At 38.2% G+C, this 18,965-nt stretch overlaps 2 protein-coding genes across 4 annotated transcripts; one reads left to right on the top strand and one right to left on the bottom strand.

Annotated features, from left to right (window-relative positions):
* Positions 1 to 56: 56 nt before the first annotated feature.
* LOC141358931 (uncharacterized) lies at positions 57 to 8,531 on the bottom strand. 2 transcript variants are annotated; one of them, XM_073860915.1, is made up of 9 exons: positions 7,773 to 8,531; positions 7,326 to 7,413; positions 7,187 to 7,225; positions 7,022 to 7,075; positions 6,725 to 6,829; positions 4,907 to 5,017; positions 4,761 to 4,820; positions 3,873 to 3,947; positions 57 to 2,488 (listed from the first exon to the last, which is right to left on the bottom strand). In XM_073860915.1, exons 2-9 carry the CDS (start codon positions 7,410 to 7,412, stop codon positions 125 to 127), a joined length of 2,895 nt encoding a protein of 964 aa, XP_073717016.1. In that variant the 5' UTR covers position 7,413; positions 7,773 to 8,531; the 3' UTR covers positions 57 to 124. The 2 variants fall into 2 exon arrangements, with proteins under 2 accessions (XP_073717016.1, XP_073717017.1); XM_073860916.1 differs by lacking the exons at positions 6,725 to 6,829; positions 7,022 to 7,075; positions 7,187 to 7,225; positions 7,326 to 7,413; positions 7,773 to 8,531 and adding an exon at positions 5,124 to 5,432.
* A 212-nt stretch (positions 8,532 to 8,743) lies between these two features.
* Positions 8,744 to 17,848, top strand: LOC141358932 (uncharacterized). 2 transcript variants are annotated; one of them, XR_012365473.1, is made up of 12 exons: positions 8,744 to 9,006; positions 9,251 to 9,369; positions 9,778 to 10,049; positions 10,318 to 10,445; positions 14,119 to 14,154; positions 14,299 to 14,334; positions 14,488 to 14,523; positions 15,045 to 15,080; positions 15,205 to 15,263; positions 15,723 to 15,756; positions 17,216 to 17,423; positions 17,562 to 17,699. XR_012365473.1 is itself a non-coding variant. In XM_073860917.1 (11 exons), the coding sequence occupies exons 1-11, from the start codon at positions 8,859 to 8,861 to the stop codon at positions 17,702 to 17,704; spliced, it is 1,221 nt and encodes a 406-aa protein (XP_073717018.1). In that variant the 5' UTR covers positions 8,744 to 8,858; the 3' UTR covers positions 17,705 to 17,848. The 2 variants fall into 2 exon arrangements, 1 of the variants encoding a protein (XP_073717018.1); XM_073860917.1 differs by lacking the exon at positions 15,723 to 15,756 and having other exon boundaries at positions 17,562 to 17,848.
* Positions 17,849 to 18,965: the final 1,117 nt, after the last annotated feature.

Genomic DNA, 18,965 nt, shown 5'->3' with positions numbered 1-18,965 from the left:
TATGTATGGACTTGTCTAACTCTGGGGGATACGATGAATAAGCTAATGTCCCAAAAAGTTGTTGTGTTCCTGTAAGATTTCTACAGCTAAAAGCAAGCTACAGAATTACCATCAATGATGAGATCTAATCTCTCTCATATGCATTTGGAAAGTCACAAATGTACATCTGATCACCTGTTTTTAAAAGCATGCATTTCTGCTCTAACCTGTCTGGTGAAATCAGACACACTGGTGAAAAAAGGCTTCCACTTACAAGTCTGATATGTGACACAAAACCATAACCTTGTATTAAAGAAAAGGAGGCATTCGTATGAAGCTTTTTGAAAAGGACACCGATTTCTATACCTCCATCTGAAGAAAATGATACAATATTTTGGATTTCTCCATAAACACCATCACTCAACTTCGCAAAACAGTCTCTGCGTCTCTTACTAAGGCTATAGCTTTTGCTAGTATACACTAGTCCTTTATGCACCATTCTCCGGTGCAATACCATTTCATCTGGTGCAGGTTTCTGTGCAGAAATAAAGGCTCTTTTTTCATCATCAGTAGTCTCTGTCACTCTGCCACTATCCAGAACCGTTGTGTCTTGACATTTGGTGAAACTCTTTACTCTTTGCTCATTTGTCATTTCCAAACAGAACTCCATAACTTGCTCACTAACTGCATACCTTGTCGTGAAGAGTGGTATTGCTCTGTGCAACAGGAATTTGTTCACAATCTGCAGAGCTACACACTTTGTCCCATGCACCAGTTTCAATAGACCACCATTTGCATTTTCAAACACAAATGCTGAGTGTGCCCAGAGTGGCCCCCACAATTTCACAGATTTTGCAAGGTGACTTAGCAGATGTACATTAAATGTCATAGAAGCCTCGCCATAAAGCAACTGAAACCTTACCACAAACTCAAACAGCATGTTTTCTGCTTTGTTGATGTCTTGGAAGGTAATGTTCTCATTCAGAAGTAGAAATACTGCTGATACCAGAAGGCCTAGGTGCTTCAGATAACGTGGTTGAAGTACACCATTCAGCACTGGCAAACTGTAAAACAGGAGCCACGCTCTCCACTCTGAGGCTTTCCAGTATTTGAATTCTGCAAGGGGTCTGGGTAGTCGCGTTATCAGGTGTGGTGGCTTTATGTCCTTGATTCGGTTTTCTAGCACCATCATAGTGTTGGGACTCCCAATGTAGTAGGGTTGATCACAGTTGCTCAGAAAAAGCTCAGTGAGCTGCCTAATGACACCAAGTAAAACAGCGTGCATATAGTCTGGAACAAAGCCCCACACTATATCAAAATAGGGCATGTTTATGAGTGGTGTTGGACCTTTCACTCCTCTGACACTTCTGTTTTGTGCTGTTGCTTGCTCCATATCTGCCAGCCTTTTCTTAGCTTCTCTGTCAGGATACTGTGTTTCAGTCACAGTGTACTTCACCTGTCTCTCTACTAGAGTACCAGGATGTAAACAGAAGCCACAACCATAGTAGCCATTGAACTGTGTGGTGTTTTGCATGGCTGGTCTTGCCTTAGAATCTACACAACAACATATTCCAACAACTTTGCTGTTCATGCATGTTCCATTTTTTCTCCAAGACACGCCTCTGGATACCAATGTTTTGGCCTGATCAACAAACGGTCTGAGAAATATTGACATAACTGGCTCTTGAGTACCAAACCAAAGACCTGCAAGCACTACATTCTGAAATCTCATTTTGGGAGGGAGCTCGTTTAAATGCAGGTGTATGGGCCATATAGAAAATCTGGAAGACTTGTAAACAGGCGAGCCATCAGAATTAAAATTAAATGACAAATTGTTGGGATCCGACAAAATTCCACCTGGTCTTGACAAGTTTTGATACATTTCTCCATCATATATGTCTGAGATGACATGTTCATTCTGTGGCCTTTGGTGTCTGTAGCTCATGCTGTTTTGAATCTGAGGATTTTCAAGCAGCGTCTGGATTTGAGGTGCAATTGGTATGTTGATAAAAAAGCTTGCACTGTTCAAGGAACTGATTTCAATGGGAGCACTACAGATTGCACAGTGTGTAATATTTTTGTTTTGTATGTCGTCTTGTGTGCCAATGTATACTTTGCAGGTTTTGCAGTAGAAGTGGAACTCCACAATGTCGGAGTTGTTTTTAAATACCTTATTGAACAAATATTTAGATCTGGGTAACACCTCTTTGCCAAACAGAATATTGATAAGCTTTAATAAATCATGAAGTTGTGTCCCTGTTATATTATGTCTTGCTGCATGACTCATCACCATGAGCAGTGCTTCTGCCTTTGTCGTTGTACCTGCAGATGTTAGTACTGAATCCATGTCTGTGTCAAAACCTATCTGTCTGAATGGGTCGTCTTCTGGAATATCTGGAATTTCTGAATCAACTCCAGAAACACTGCCTTCAGATGATGAATCACAACTAAGCTGACCCATGTCACTCATCTCAGATGTAAGCAGAAAGCGATCAGATGAAGACATGTACTACAAAATTAGAAAGAAATTATATTCAACATGATGGTATATGGCAATGAACATAGAGGCTGATATTATTGGCCAATCTGAGTGAATTATTTTTAAATTGGCAATGACGTTTATAACAGCCGATTAATGACAATTAAAGGAATGGAGAGGTTGATCCATATTAGTCCTGCATAGTGCAGAAGCATTGATTATAGACCATATTGCAAGATGTAAACAACACTGGTCCAGAAGCACTTCCTGTTTCAGTTTTTTAACACTACATAAACATGGGATAAAATTGAGCAAACAGAACATATACAACTGAATCAAAAAGTTAAACATCTTTAACTCTTTCACCGCCAGCGTTTTTTAAAAAAGTTGCCAGCCAGCGTCAGCGTTTTTCATGATTTTCACCAAAGTTTAATGCCTTCCAGAAAATGTTCTTCTTTGAATATATAAACATACAATACACCAAATGAAAGAACAGACCCTCTGCTTTCAAACAAAAAAAACCGTTTCTTCCTACCTTCAGTGGTTCTTTTGTAATCAGCTTTTGAATATGGGTAGGTTTCTGCAAAAACACCACATTTTGAGCAAAAAGCAGAGATAATTCCATTTTTGTGACGGACTTTTCATAGAGATCCCATTCAGAGCGATCTTTAAAACACACGGACATGCAGCAGCTTGTCAGAGGGCAATACTTCCGGGTTTAAAAGTTGCGGAAGTGCGCCACCTAGTGGATAATAGCAGTATTGCGGAAAGACGGAAAATCTCGTCATTGCCGGGGAAGTGTTTTCTCTTAATTGACGAGATATCTCGTCAATGGCGGGGAAAGAGTTAATATGTTTTCTTGATATGTGAAATAATAAGTTACAAACTGAAAACGGAAGTGTTTCTGGACCAGTGTTGTTTACATCTTGCAAAATGGTCTATACTAAAATGCAGAGTCGTACACAGACAGCTGCAGATAACATGGACAAGGGCTACGACTTTATGCGGTCCCCTTGGTGGAAACATTCCACACATGCGCAGTAGATCATCAATATAATTTCTCCCTAGTTCGTCACTTCCAAATATTCTCTAACAATCACTTACAGCAGCTAATCCTGCCCATTGCTAAATTACAGTACCCACAATGCCAGCTAATGTTTATCAGTGGAACATGTGTAACCTTAATAAGCAGTTAACCTATAGCGTTAACACATTTATTTGCATCATAAACATTTAAGGAATAAAAAAAGAGTTACAGAAATTCTAGTACCTTATCATATTTTATTAATTTACAGAAAATGCTCTATATCTGGATATGTATTGTTAGCGGGATATGACATAGCATATGAAATTTTGTTCATGTTGCACAGCCCTACATACTGGTGTCACAAAATGGGCTGTGCCCTGCCCTGACCTCAAGATTTGTGCAGCTTGAACTTGGTCTGATTTCACTTTCATTTTCTCCGCAGTTAGCAGCAAGAGGCAGTAACTGAAAGCACAAAGAAACATTAGAAAAATTAATTCAACAAAACATGCACCAAAAAGCAGATGAGTGTTTTAAAAAAGGGTGGATAAAGCTGTTTAATGAATGATAATTATATGATCAGACTAATCTTGATTTTGGTGGCATTTTTGACATATAATTGTGATATGGAACAGCTTTTTCATGACTTTACCCATGTTTTGTTTGTATCATTCACATGCACGTTTAAGAATGAATTTTATTCTGCTGTTATAAAGTACTCTGAATTCAGCTTATTACTTTCAAATGCTTGCACTCAATGATACACAACATCACATTGTCTAGGAATAGGGTGATTATTATTTATCGTCATGTTACATCTGCCTAGTGCTGTGCGATATGAAAATATGTATTGTTTGACGATAGAAAAACGTTGATGATTGATGTTCGAAAAAATATGTTACAATAGGAAATTAAACCAAGCGGTGGTATAATTCAGTTTATCACACAATATGTTAGCCCCTTTACTAACAGAGCTAATCACAACCCACTAGAGCTACAGCTGAAAAGTGTCACGACATGTTATGGACCAAGTGTATGTTTACATGTTTACTACTTCCTTTTTCTGAAGCATTTGGTATGGGAAAGTGTTGTCAGACCTTTGGACCCGACCTTTTGACTAAAATACTGTTAGTCTAAATGACTTCTTTTCCACGGTATCCAAGGTCTGTCAACCTGCATTATGAAGTAGAATTTCCGCAAAATAAGCCTGAAATACGTCTGGCCTAACTGGCAATCTTCTTGAAACAACACTCAGATGTGATTGATAAAAGAGCTCACCGCGTTGGCTGCATCATCTGGATCAAGCTGAAGATAAGGATCACCAGATGGAGACATGGTCTGCACAGGATCAAGAAGAACAGTGCTAAATATAGTAAGCCTCAATTATGTAATTCCCTAATTTAAGAAGTAGACAAATCCCTCACCTCAACATCATCTGTGCTTAGGTATGGACTGTCCCTTTGAACTATGTGATCAATGTTGGCCGCCTCATCTGGATCCAGCCAAAGACGAAGATCACGAGATGGTGACATGGTCTGCAAAGGATCAAGAAGAATATAACTAAATGTAGTTAAGCCCAATTATGTCATTCCCTAATTTATAAAGGTTAGTTTACCCAAAAATAATGACACTATTACTCACCCTCATGTCGTTTCACACCAGTAAGATGTTCGTTCATCTTCAGAATACACATCAAGATATTTTTGTTGACATCTGATGGCTCAGTGAGGCCTGTATAGCCAGCAAGGACATTTCCTCTCTCATGATCCATTAATGTACTAAAACATATTTAAATTAGTGCATGTGAGTACATTTGTTATATATTAATATAATAAAGCAACAAGAATATTTTTGGTGCAGCAAAAAGAAAATAACGACTTATATAGTGATGGCCAATTTCAAAACACTGCTTCATGAAGCTTCGGAGCATTATGAATCCTAGGTCAGTGGTTCTTAACGTTATTCCTGGAGGCCCACTGCCCTGCACATTTTGTATGTCTCTTTTATCTGAAAGACTCAGTTCAGTTCATGGAGAGCTCTTCTAATGAGCTGATGATTTGAATCAGGTGTGTTAAATAAGGGAGACATACAAAATGTGCAGGGCAGTGGGCCTCCAGGAATAACGTTAAGAACCACTGCTCCAGGTCAAGTCATGATTCGGATCGCTTGTCAAACTGACAAACTGCTAAAATCACATGACTTTGGTGCACCGAGCCGCTGATTCGACATGCTGATTCATAACCATCCGAAGCTTCATGAATTAGTGTTTGAAACTGGCCATTACTACACAAGTGCTTTTTTTGCCGCACCAAAAATATTCAGGTCGCTTTATAATATTAATACTTATTACACGGCTCTCTGGAATGCTTGATTCTGATTGGTCAGTTGAGACATTTGCAGGTTCGTTTTCCTTTCAAATAATAACCGCTCCAAAGTAATAACGCATAGCCGGTACTACTTGTACGAGTAAAATCGTTCCGCGCCAATAAAGGTTAATAAAGATTACTGTTTGGCACCATCTTGTGACAAACACTGGACAACCACGATAAGACACAGACAGCTTACTGAGACTGAACTTGACAATATACAGCATGACAGCTACGAAGCCAACAAACAAAAAAATACAGAATGGGCATTAAAACTTCTCAAAGACTGGCTAAAAGAGAAAAAATAGAGACAGACAAGTATGAAGCAGAGGATCTTAATAAAGTATTACGATCATTTTATGCATCTGTGCAAAGTTTCGCGGAAGGATAAAAATGTTAATTTAAAACAAATATGCCAATAAAATGTTTCAAATTCATATTCATGTCCGTTTTTTTTCTTATGTGACAAGTAGCCGTGTAATAAGCGGGATAATGTTGAGGCAGCCGGTAGTTATCAGGAAATAAGCCCCTTCAGTGTGATACAAGACCCTCCGCTTCGCGTCGGGTCCTGATCACACTGTCGGGGCTTATTTCCCAATAACTACCGGCTGCCTCTACATTATCCCTTACTTAACCACCGTACTCAAATGAACTGATTTAAATATGTTTTTAGTACATTAATGGATCATCACAGAGGACATGTCAATGCTGCCTATACAGGCCTTAATGAGCCATCAGATGTTAACAAAAATATCTTAATTTGTGTTCTGAAGATGAACGATGGCCTTACAGGTGAGGAACAACATGAGGGTGAGTAGTGACATTACTTTCATTTTTTGGTGAGCCAACCCTTTAAAAAGTAGATAAATCCCTCACCTCATCATCTGCTGTGCTTAAGTATGGACTGTCCTCTTGAACTATGTGATCTATGTTGGCCGCCTCATCTGGATCAAGCCGAATACCACGAGATAGAGACATGGTCTGCACAGGATCAAGAAGAAGAGTACCAAATGTAGTCCCTCACCTCAACATCTACAGTGCTTTAGTATGGACTGTCCCCTTGAACTATGTAATCATCACCAGTAAAAGCCAAAGCCTGAACAACCAGGAGTAACAACATTTTCAACAACAACATGCCACAAGCCTGCAGATGTGGTTGGTAGAAGAGCTCACCATGTTGTCCGGATCATCTGGATCCAGCTGAGGATTGCCAGATGGAGACATGGTCTGCACAGGATCAAGAAGAGATGGCACAAGCACAGAGAAAAAAGCTGTACTAAATATAGGAAAGGCCAATGGAAAATTATGTATTTTAAATAAACATAAAATGACTCTTACCTCAACATCTGCAGTGCATGATCCTGAACCATCTGCCACCTTAAAATTAAAGAAAATCTTCAGGTAAGATTTTTTTTTAATAAAATATAATAATGATACAATCTAAGGATTACAATATATTTCTCATTAAGTGACTTACATCCAAATGTCCTTTTTTTAGTCTTGCACTGGGAAATGTAATTGTGCTGTTAGGCTCCAAGTACAATTTGTACTTGCGTTTTGACATTCTAAAATCAAAATAGGACATAGACGTAATAATTATTCATGAACAATAGGATGTTGAATTGTACACAGTAATTACTTTACTAAAAGCTAGCATACACCTTAACTAAACTTTTTTGATTAAGTTAGTCAAGTAAAGTTAGCATTGTTGCAAATTCTAATCGTTCCACTGTCTGTTTAAATTTAACTAATACTATTGTTGAAACTGCTTTAGAGTTGTTGATTTAACTTTATAAGTTAACTTTATAATCATTGTGGAACTTGTGTTATACAAATGAGTATCTGTTATGTTAAATTTCAATAAACCCATTAAATCGTTACTTCACCCAAAAATGAAAATAATATTTTAACAGTCATTACTCACCTATGTAAGTTATGCTGATAAATTCCTATGGCTTAGTGAGACTTTGCTAGGAAGTTAATTTACACTTTCATATTTCAAAAAAAAATGTCATACACAAAAACATAATTAAAACGGTTCATCTGTGACTACAGTAGCGACAAGAATACTTTTTGTGCGCATGAAAAAATAACGACTTCTCAACTATTCCTGTGCTGTGGCCCGAGTTCAAAACACTGCTTCGTGCTTCGGAGCATTACGAATCGAATCATTGAATCGGAGCGCCAAAGTCACGTGACTTCATCAGTTTAGCCACTTGATATGAGATCTGAATCACTAGGCTTGTTCGACTTCTTGCGGCGCTGCAAGAACCGACAGCCGGGTGACGTGGAAGTACCGCGAGAACGATTCGAGAAATCATACGAAGTGTAATTTCGTCTGGCTCTCGCGGCACTTCGACGTCATCCGCCTGTCAGTTCTAGCGGCTCCGCATGAAGTCGAACAGGCCTATAATTCGAAACTTAAGAATCATTAAGCTCAGAAGCACATGAATCAGTGTTTTGAATCAGGCCCATATATATCGAAAATCGTTGTATTTATTAATTAATTAATTTGTTCTGGTATTCGTATCGCTTTATAATATGGTACCACTATCTAATTTGAGCGATCAACATTGATGCAATGGAGGCCTCACTGAGCCATCGTATTTCATGAACAATCATGTGTTCGTAAGATTGAAGGTCTTACGGGTGTGAAACGACATGGGGGTGAGTAGTTACTGACGTAGCTTTCTTCAATTTTATTATTTTAATGTAGGATCAAAGACACGCTGCAAATTTTACCTTGGAGAACCGGGGCACTGCAGAGTTTAGATCCAACCCTAATCAAACACACCTGAGCAATCAAGCTCGTATGATCACTAGAAAATCACAGGTGGGTACGTTTGATTAGGGTTGGAGCTAAACTCTGCAGTGCCCGGATCTCCAAGGTAAGATTTGAGGAACCATGCGCTACACAGTATGCAGTCTGTCATCACGGCAACAGTGAATCTCGCGCTTCCCGCCGTTAGGAGTTTAAATTCGCTTGTGCGGTAACGTAGCTGTACAGAAAATGTTCGCATACGTTAAATATATAGAGGACGGGTGCAAAGAAATCGTCCCAATTTCAGATATTAAAGACTTCGACAGTGACCTTACAAAAACGTACTGGGTGCGCTGGCAGGACAAATATTTTAAGGGACAAATATTGTTCATAAAGGGTGAGTCATGAAAACGTTCGTTTTCGTTAATTACATAATGTAAAAATGTTTCCAACTTAATTCTGTGTATAACTGGAATGTTATGAATACTAAACGCGCTATGGCTGAAACGTTAACATTATTACCCATAATGTGGAAAGCTTATAAGTTAATGTTAAACATTATTTTCAATTTTATTTTTGCATAACCGTGTATTGCGTTATAACAGGTGCTTTCACTAACTTACTTGTGATTATCATTCCAGAGTCCAGAGAAGAGATTGAGGAACAACTACGTAACGGGAAGCGGGTCCGTGTAAGGCTCCTGAAGGATTCCACGCCTCCAAGGTCGCGCTCCGAGAAGGAGGAAGCCAAAACAATAAATGTAACGTTGATATTGATGCTATTTTCCAACATAAGTTATCGAAATACTACTGTAAAATTGGCAAATTAATGTTATCGGCTGCTGCCTTCTGACATGCTTACGTTTTTCCTATTCAAATGTTGTACTACTGCCAGAATACTGAATACAACTCATAGTGAAAAGTAAACAATACAGTTAAGGCTCAAATTTGAGGGGAAAAATACACTATAAACTTTGTTTGTGCTGCAATATATTTTTGCTTCTCTGACCACATACAGGTTATCAAATTCTCATCATTATCAGGTGATAATATTAGGTTCCAATCGTGGTATTAATCTATCCAATAACCATATAGTGCTTTCAGATTGTTTTGTTTGGGAGTCTTGCATTACACAGTAATGCCTTCTTATTTTTATGTCATGTTTCCAGACAAATCAGAAAAAAGCTGCAGAAGAGGCCAAACGAAATAACCTCTTGGCCTTGCTAAAAGAGAGAAAAATGAAAAGAAAACAGTCTCCACTTTGCCCAACTCCAAGCAAGACAATGAGAGCTCAAACCCTGTCTGATTCATTGTCAGAAGAGGATGATGATGATACTGGGGTTGTACCAGAAAAACTTCTTAAGGAGGCAAGACAGAAGCAACTGCTCTACCAAAAAAAAATAAACAATATAACCTTGCAACTGCAGGAAACTAAAAACAAGTAAGACATTTTTTTAATGGCCTTCAGATAGATTTTTGCATTTCTGTCAATGTGTTCTGACATGCGAATTGGTCTTTGCCCCATGTTTGATTTAACTGGCTTGTTATAGCACCACAGCAGAACTAGATGGGTACAAATGTGTGTAGGTCCACTTCTATGAGTAGCTAGATAACATCTAATATATTTCATAAAATATTTTTTAAATTTGTTTTATTAAATTGTAGTCATGCATGCTAGCCGTGACATACAGTATGCCCTTCTGTTATAGGTTAGAGGAGGAGGAGAAGATCAGAACAGAAGTTGAGGCAGAGAATAAAGAACTACGTTCTCTAAACATGCAATTGCAGCAACAATTGCTGAAGACACTGAAATCCTCATCAGCAGCAAAGTGTAGTGGTGAGTACAGCTTTTCTTCCCCTCATTTCCCCTGAACTCTGAGAATGTTTTTCAAAAAAAAAATGCAATTTCAGTCAGGACCACTTAAGAATACCAAAGATTTACTGAAGATTTATCTGAATTTGGCCAAAGGCTGAGTAATGAAGGGGCTTGGTTGTCATACTGCACCATTAAGATGCATCCTTTGGCATGTAACCCTCAGCCTGTCAGTTACCAACATTTTAGGATGCTACACGTGAAAAGTATTAAAAAGGGATGCGATGGTTGTGAAAACTGAGATATTGGAGGTGGTGGGTGCAAACATAGAGATGTATAAAGGCTAGATGTATAAAGGCTAGATGTCTTACGGCGGAGTCTCTAACGGCATCACCTGGCGGCTATCTTACCTCAGACAGCTCGCTCACTCGTAGCATTGAGTTTAATGGTGCAGGTACTTTTAAATGACCATAACTTACTCAATTTTCTACCGATTTTCAAACGGTTTGGTTTTATTACAGACGTTATTAACGTGGCGATAATTCTGGATGCTTTAACATGTTTCATGAATTTATTTTTTATTTTTAGTGTAAGTATGCAGTGTCATAGGTACATCTTTGAAGTTTATAACAAACCAAACCGTTTGAAAGTCGGTAAAGAATTAAGCAAGTTATGGTCATTTAAAAGTAACTGCATCATTAAAACTTAATGCTACGAGTGAGCGAGTGCCCTGTGGTAAGATAGCCGCCAAAATGCGGACGTTCCACTAAATTGGCCAGCAGCAAGGGTGAGACATCTAGCCATTATACATATCTATGGGTACAAATGTCTGTGCGACAGACTGCAGAGCGTCTGATTGACTGGGCTTAAAGGAATAGTCTACTCTTTTTCAATATTAAAATATGTTATTACCTTAACTAAGAATTGTTGATACATCCCTCTATCATCTGTGTGCGTGCACGTAAACGCTGGAGCACGCTGCGACACTTCGACTCGCCTGAAAAGTCCGCTCCCCTTCTCACTCTCATAATGGGAGTGGGAGTGTGTTACTGCGCCGAGTCAAAGTACTCCCAAAAGTGCTGTTATGCCATAATATATAGTTCCTCTTTTAAATCCGCTTAGAAAAGCGCTACGTGCTTACGTGCACGCACACAGATGATAGAGGGATGTATCAACAATTCTTAGTTAAGGTAATAACATATTTTAATATTGAAAATGAGTAGACTCTTCCTTTTAAATACTGTTGATTAAAGCAAGTGGAGTGATTGAGCAGCTGAGCGTCAGCTGGTGTAGTTAGCGATCAGAGGTCTGCCTAAAGTACGCTTGATTTCCATCTGGTCACTCAAACTATATTTGTCAAGTTTAATTTTTGACAGGGGCTTAATTACTTTAACATGTAGCTTCTAACGTCTAATGGCCAATGTTTTATTTTGCATAAGCTTTGCCCCATAACTTTCCTATATTGTGCAGTTTACTGAAATGTGCAGTACCAGTGAAAAGTTTGAACACACTTTCCCATCCTCTTGGATGTGAAAAGTTTGTCCAAACATTTCACTGGTACTGTCTATACGTATATTTGCTTAGTCATGCAATTTAACTATTTAACTATAGCGATTTGCTTTGTGTGACGGCAAAGCAACTCCAAAAGTGGTATTGTCTTAATTGTATTATGGCACTCTTCCTTCATGTCATGTCATTGCAATATAATGAAGTATAAATTCATGGGTACCAAAGAGGTCACTTCCGCCATGCCTGCCGCCATATTTGTGTCCATCTTGGCAGTGAACACGGCATATGTAATGTGCTAAATGATTACATTTATTCGTTTAAGTGAGGGCTTACCACAGACAAAATGCTCACTGTACAATCTGCAGTAAGGGGCTGGACACACCAAAACTTTTAAACGCGGCTGAAAACGCCTTGAGGACGCCGAATTTCCAGCTGTTTTTCAGCTGAGTGCCAGCTTTCTTCAGCTGAGCGCTTTGGTAGCTGTGATACTTCAGCTGCGAGCCGGTTGGTTGCTGTGGTAATGTCCCGCCCCTCCTCCACTGTGATTGGGCGGCCGTGTGAAAACTGACATTGACGAGCGGAGCTTTTCTTCAAAAGTTGAACATCTTTCAACTCTCGGTGCTCGGCGCTGAGCGCGGAAATCCGCTAGCTGCTGGCTTATTTGAAAAACGCAGAGCTTCCATTGAAAACAATTGAAAACATGCGCCGGCCGCGGGCGTAAAAGCGTTGGTGTGCATGCCCCTTAGATTTCAGCTGCCAGCTGGTACCTCAAAATTCAACCAAATGACGCATTTTTTGATCCTGCATTATTTGCCTATTCTGTATTCAATATTTCCAGAAATCAAAAATGTCTCATAAAAACAAATAAAATGTTATATGTCATTATATACAGAGTAGACAACTTTGTGAACATTTTTGCTTTAATTTACAAACGAAAATAAAACAATCCCTCTCATAGCACGCTGTATTCCATAACGGCCCTGCACCCCACAGTTTACAGTGAATCACATCTTCTGAGTATGCATAACACATTTATCTTTACTATATTCCTAAACTTTAATGGTAAGTTGTAATGCATTATTTACACAAGGATACACATTTGAGAAGTCTTTGTGAAACCTGCTTGGCGCACCTGCTCTCTCATATGCAAAGATCTGGTGAAGCAAAATCATAATATAGAACAATTTATTGTTTTGAAGTCCTAATAATTAGTTGCTGGGACACAAAAGAAAGTCTGCTGTCCATAACATCTTAGCAGGAACAAACGTGCATATGCAGAACTGTCATCTTTCAGGCTTGCACTTGACGGTCACGTACGCTCATAATTAAATCAAAATGTCCATTGGCGAAAAAGGCTTTTAAAGCTGCATATGTTAAAGGGATAGTTCACTCTCCCTCTCATGTTGATACAAACCTGTATAAGTTTCTTTGTTCTGATGAACACGAAGGAAGACATTTTGATAAACGTTTGTAACCAAACCGTTCGTGGGCCCCATTGACTTCCATAGTAGTAAAAAGGAATACTAGGGAAGTCAATGGGGTCCACGAACGGTTTGGTTACATACATTTATCAAAGTGTCTTCCTTCGTGTTCATCAGAACAAATAAACTTATACAGGTTTGTATCAACATGAGAGGGAGTAAATAATGACAGGATTTTCATTTTTGGGTGAACTATCCCTTTAACATATGCAGCTTTAAAAGCCTACAGTAATGGAATCATTAGTTCTAAACCACTTTTTCCCTAAACTGTTCACTTTACACATTTAAACATTTTTTTATAAACATTTTCGCCAATGGACATTTTGATTTTAATTATGAGGTAATGAGTGGAGAACAGGTTTGTGAGAGCTGTAATTCTTGCTGGTTGGTAGGTGATCAAATACTTATGTCATGCAATAAAATGCAAATTAATTATTTACAAATCATACAATGTGATTTTCTAGATTTTTTTTAAATTCTGTCTCTCACAGTTAAAGTGTACCTATGATAAAAATTACAGACCTCTGCTAGCTTTGTAAGTAGTAAAGTCAGCAGTGTATCAAATACTTGTTCTCCTCACTGTATCTTAAATCTATCATAGTCCATATTTAACCAAGTATAGGCCACATGGGTAAAAGTATATTTTTGTTGTCATATTTTCCATCATCTGTCATATTTGTGATATGTTTGTTCTGTTTCTGTTACAGATCCTGGACCACCAAACCCAAAGGACACCTTACAAAGTAAGTTCAACTACTATATTACTCAGATATCTGAAATCTATCATATTCCATATTTACCAAAGTATAGGCAGAGTGGGTAAAGTGTATTTTTGTTGTCATATTTTCCATCATGTGTCATATTTGTTCTCTTTCTAACTGTTACAGCTCCTGGACTACCAAAACCAAAGGAGACCTTACAAAGTAAGTTCAACAACTATATTACTCAGATATCTGAAATCTATCATAGTCCATATTTAACCAAGAATAGGCCAAATGGGTAAAAGTACTTTTTTTGTTGTCATATTTTCCATCATCTGTCATATTTGTGATATGTTTGTTCTGTTTCTGTTACAGCTCCTGGACTACCAAAACCAAAGGAGACCTTACAAAGTAAGTTCAACTACTATATTACTCAGATATCTGAAATCTATCATAGTCCACAAGGCTCAATGCAAATAACTGTTTAGACTGGCCCGGTCGGGCCAGTGGTTCAGGTTTTCAATTGCCCTGCCAAAACTTTCATTGGCCCCAATAAAAAATGTCCGTGTCATTTAAAAATAATAATTCAAAAGTCAAATATAATTGTATATATATACAACAGACATGTTCCAACGTAAAACTTTTCTGCTTTACCTGTAAACTGACAGCAAACTTTCTTTCGTTATGTTTTACCCAAGTAAATGTCTGCTTCCAAGATGTTTAATAGTATACATTGATGAAAATATATTTTAGTGACTGAGGATGAAGCACTGTCCAGATCGGGCAAGTGACAATACTTTTTACTGGCCCGAATGTCTCTCACGCTTGCCCCGGGCCACCGGGCAGTCCTTTATGTTGAGCCCTATTAAGTATATTTTTGTTGTCATGTTTTCCATCATGTGTCATATTTGTTCTCTTTCCAACTGTTACAGATCTTGAACTAACAAACCTAAAGGAGACCTTAAAAAGTAAGTTCAACAACTATATTTCTCAGATATGTGAAATCTATCATAGTCCATATTTACCAAAGTATAGGCAAAGTGTGATGGAAGTGGGTAAATACTGAGTATATTCACATTATTTGTTATATAGTTGCAGAGTCTGGCTGTTTGGATGAGGAGAAACCATCTGCATCTTCAACAGGAGATGAGGTACAGCATTGTCCTTGTCATCTGTACACATGGTTTAATATAAGAACCCACAGCTATTTAACTATTACCCCTAGAAGGAGCTATTAAAAATAGTTTTCTAACAATGCTTAAGTAACATGAAATGTATATAATAATATAAAAATGACCTCAAGCTAATTACATTTAAAATTAAAGGAACAGTATGTAGGATTGTGGTCAAAACTGGTATTGCAATCACAAAACTTGTGGCTAAAACTGGTACTGCAATCTCACAACTGATGGTCAATACACAACATGACAACATAAACATCAGTTGAGGGCTGCAACTCCACTTTTTATATGACAATATCCTGGCCAGACTACTGTTGTGAGTGATATAAGTATTTAAAAATATTTTTTTTCTTAATGTCTAGTGACATATCAGGGCCATTTTATGATTAATTGATATACATTTCTTACATACTGTTCCTTTAACTACAGGAAAATTTTTCACAACAGGAATACTACAAGCTTTGTAAGTATCTATTTAGTAATTTAACTAACAGTCCTGGATGTTAAAATTTTTTTGATGACAGTACAACCAACCTATTTAAAGTGCTTTTATGTGTTACTGTTTAAGCACCTCTTGGGCTCTGCTGAAGCTTGCAGTGTGAACAACCATTAAATTGAAATTATGCACTGTATAGTCCCTCCAGTTTTTCGCGATTCCGCGATCACGGAACACAGTGCAAATTAAAAAAAATTCCCGTTTCACTTAACGGTAAAAATTAAAACGGTCTCAATTTTTTTATAAAAGGATATAACATTTTGTCTGGTCCGTCGCCAAGGGCGGGCATTAGGGGGCATTGCCCCCCAGATGACTCGGCGTGCCCCCCTAATCTTATGTTATTAAAAAAAAATTCCGTGAACTTGATCACTTTTTATAACATATGAGTGCTCTCTCTCGGTCAATAAACGCCCTCTTTATTATTATTCAATCACAGAAAAGGTACTACTGATCTCCACAACCGTAACGTAAAAAAATATTTTAAAAATTATAAAGTTATAATTATAAAATTATAGTTCCTCTTTTAAATCCGCTTAGAAAAGCGCTACGTTTTATTTTGTACCACCAAACTTCCTCGTATAACTACTCGTCTTCAATAGGAAAAACGTTGATGTGCCTGGTCACCTCCAACCCCATCTCCAAATGGCAGCATTGAACGAACGGGGCCAAGCCAAACGCCATCGAAGCCCCGCAACGCGCTCCAGCGCCCACGTGCATGCACACAGATGATAGAGGGATGCATCAACAGTTCTTAGTTAAGGTAATAACATATTTTAATATTGAAAATGAGTAGACTATTCCTTTAATAGTGCAACAAGTGTGTTCGAACTGAAAATTCCCAAAAAAAAGAAAGTACACTTTAAAGGATTAGTTTACTTTCAAATTAAATTTTCGTGACAATGTACTCATCCCCACGTAACCCAGGATGCCATGTCCTTCTTTCTTCAGTCGAAAAGAAATTAAGGTTTTTGATGAAAACATTCCAAGATCATTCTCCTTTTAGTGGACTTTAATGGCCTCCAAATGGTGAAGGTCTAAGAAAATGTATATGCTAAAGAAATTATCGCCTTCCAAGTGCTTCTGCCCACACAAAAGTGTGAAAGAATACAAGTGTGGTTTTGGCGGAAGCACTTGGAAGACAATCATTTGTTTATGTAAAACATTTACATTTACTTTTCACTAGGTACAACCCTTATTCCTTATCTGGTATTGTTGAAGCTACCCTATTATTTGATGATCAATTAGCAACTTCATTATTTTGTGTGACCGACCGACTGACCGATCATCTCCTTTTGACTGCTTTTTAAACTCAACCATACTTAGCACCTTACTTTTAAGAAATCAGTTAAAGGGGTTTTAGTTAAAAAAAAATGTATGCATATGTACAATGTAGTACCTTCATTATTTGTGCTTATATTTTTGTCAGATTCACTTGGGGGAAAATGTTCGAGTGCGCAGCGAGGCCTGGTCAAGAATACAAAACAGCCAGCGGGATTCCTTATTTGTGAAGGAGTTGGCAGTGGCAATATGGGGCACTAAGACTCTCGGGGAAAGAAGTCTGACTGGGAAGGAATGCCCCACCACCAAAACCACCAAGCAGCCTTTAACCCCCCAGAAATTTCAGACATTAAAAGGTATCTATCTATCTTTTAAAATTAGTCTCAACAAACAAGACCTCCACAAGGTCTCTGGTACTGGGTTTTAGAGTAATATATTTTTCTTTGTTCCTATGCGAGAGAAGTATTACTGCTAATCTGTTCATTTCTTTTCAGTCTGCTTCAAGGAGTGGCTTGCCAAAAAGAATGTGGATGACGCAGAGATGCAGGCCAGATTGGTAAAGGCTGGAAGGTTTATTACTGAAAAAATAATGGACATTAACAGACCAAAAAACCTGAAAAAAACGTTAAACATTTGAGCACTTACTTAGAAATTTTTTTTGTTAATGTGTTTTATTGTAATTTTGTTGAGCCAGCTGACTGTTGTTTTGTTAAATAACACTTATTATTGTGTTCATGTTGTCTACTGAACAATTTATTATTAAATTAACTTATGTGTATTAATAAAAGCTTGTTTTTCCATGATTTTCATCATAACAAAATTCAATGTAGTTGTCCAGGATACCAGCATTCCGTTCCGTATGCTGGTCATTCCAGCAAGACCAGCATATGTTGTGTTTTGGTGCTGGTCATACTAGCAAGACCAGCATATGTTGTGTTTTGGTGCTGGTATGCTAATGACCAGCATGGGATCCCAGCATACCAGCACCAAAACACAACATATGCTGGAATGACCAGCATACCAGCACCAAAACACAACATATGCTGGTCTTGCTAGTATGACCAGCACCAAAACACAACATATGCTGGTCTTGCTGGAATGACCAGCATACCAGCACAAAAACACAACATATGCTGGTCTTGCTGGTATGACCAGCATACCAGCACCAAAACACAACATATGCTGGTCTTGCTGGTATGACCAGCATACCAGCACCACAACACAACATATGCTGGTCTTGCTGGTATGACCAGCATACCAGCACCAAAACACAACATATGCTGGTCTTGCTGGTATGACCAGCATACCAGCACCAAAACACAACATATGCTGGTCTTGCTGGTATGACCAGCATACCAGCACCAAAACACAACATATGCTGGTATGCTGGTATGCTGGTTTTTTCAGCAGGGAAGTCCATTTGGTATTTCCGAGAGGGACCATTATCAGTGTTACCCGCCGGTGAAAACGGCTGCTATGTTATGTAATGTGTACATATAATGTAGGTAAGTCCGAGTAGTATTGCATGCTATTATTATATTTTGATTCTGATGTTTATATTGATCGCGGTATTCCGCTTGATCGGTTATCGTCCGCAATTTGACGCGATGTTTCTGCTGAGTCATCATATCATGCTTAGTGATGTATGTAAGTTAACAGATACGAACATGTGTATGTAATTATTAATATAAGTGCCTTTTACTCGACCCATTATTGTGTTATTGTTGACCATATTGTCACATTGAATACACATCTGTTAGATATATTTGTGTTTTATGTATATTTACTGATAATACCTTGGTGCTATTATATTCTATCAAGTAATCCCTGCTGAAAAAACAACAGACATATGCTGGTCTTGCTGGTATGACCAGCATGGGATGCTGGTGCTGGTATGC

This window comes from Misgurnus anguillicaudatus, chromosome 22, assembly GCF_027580225.2.
Source record: "Misgurnus anguillicaudatus chromosome 22, ASM2758022v2, whole genome shotgun sequence".
Classification (NCBI taxonomy): domain Eukaryota; kingdom Metazoa; phylum Chordata; class Actinopteri; order Cypriniformes; family Cobitidae; genus Misgurnus; species Misgurnus anguillicaudatus.
This window is presented reverse-complemented; position numbering and strand designations above follow the sequence as displayed.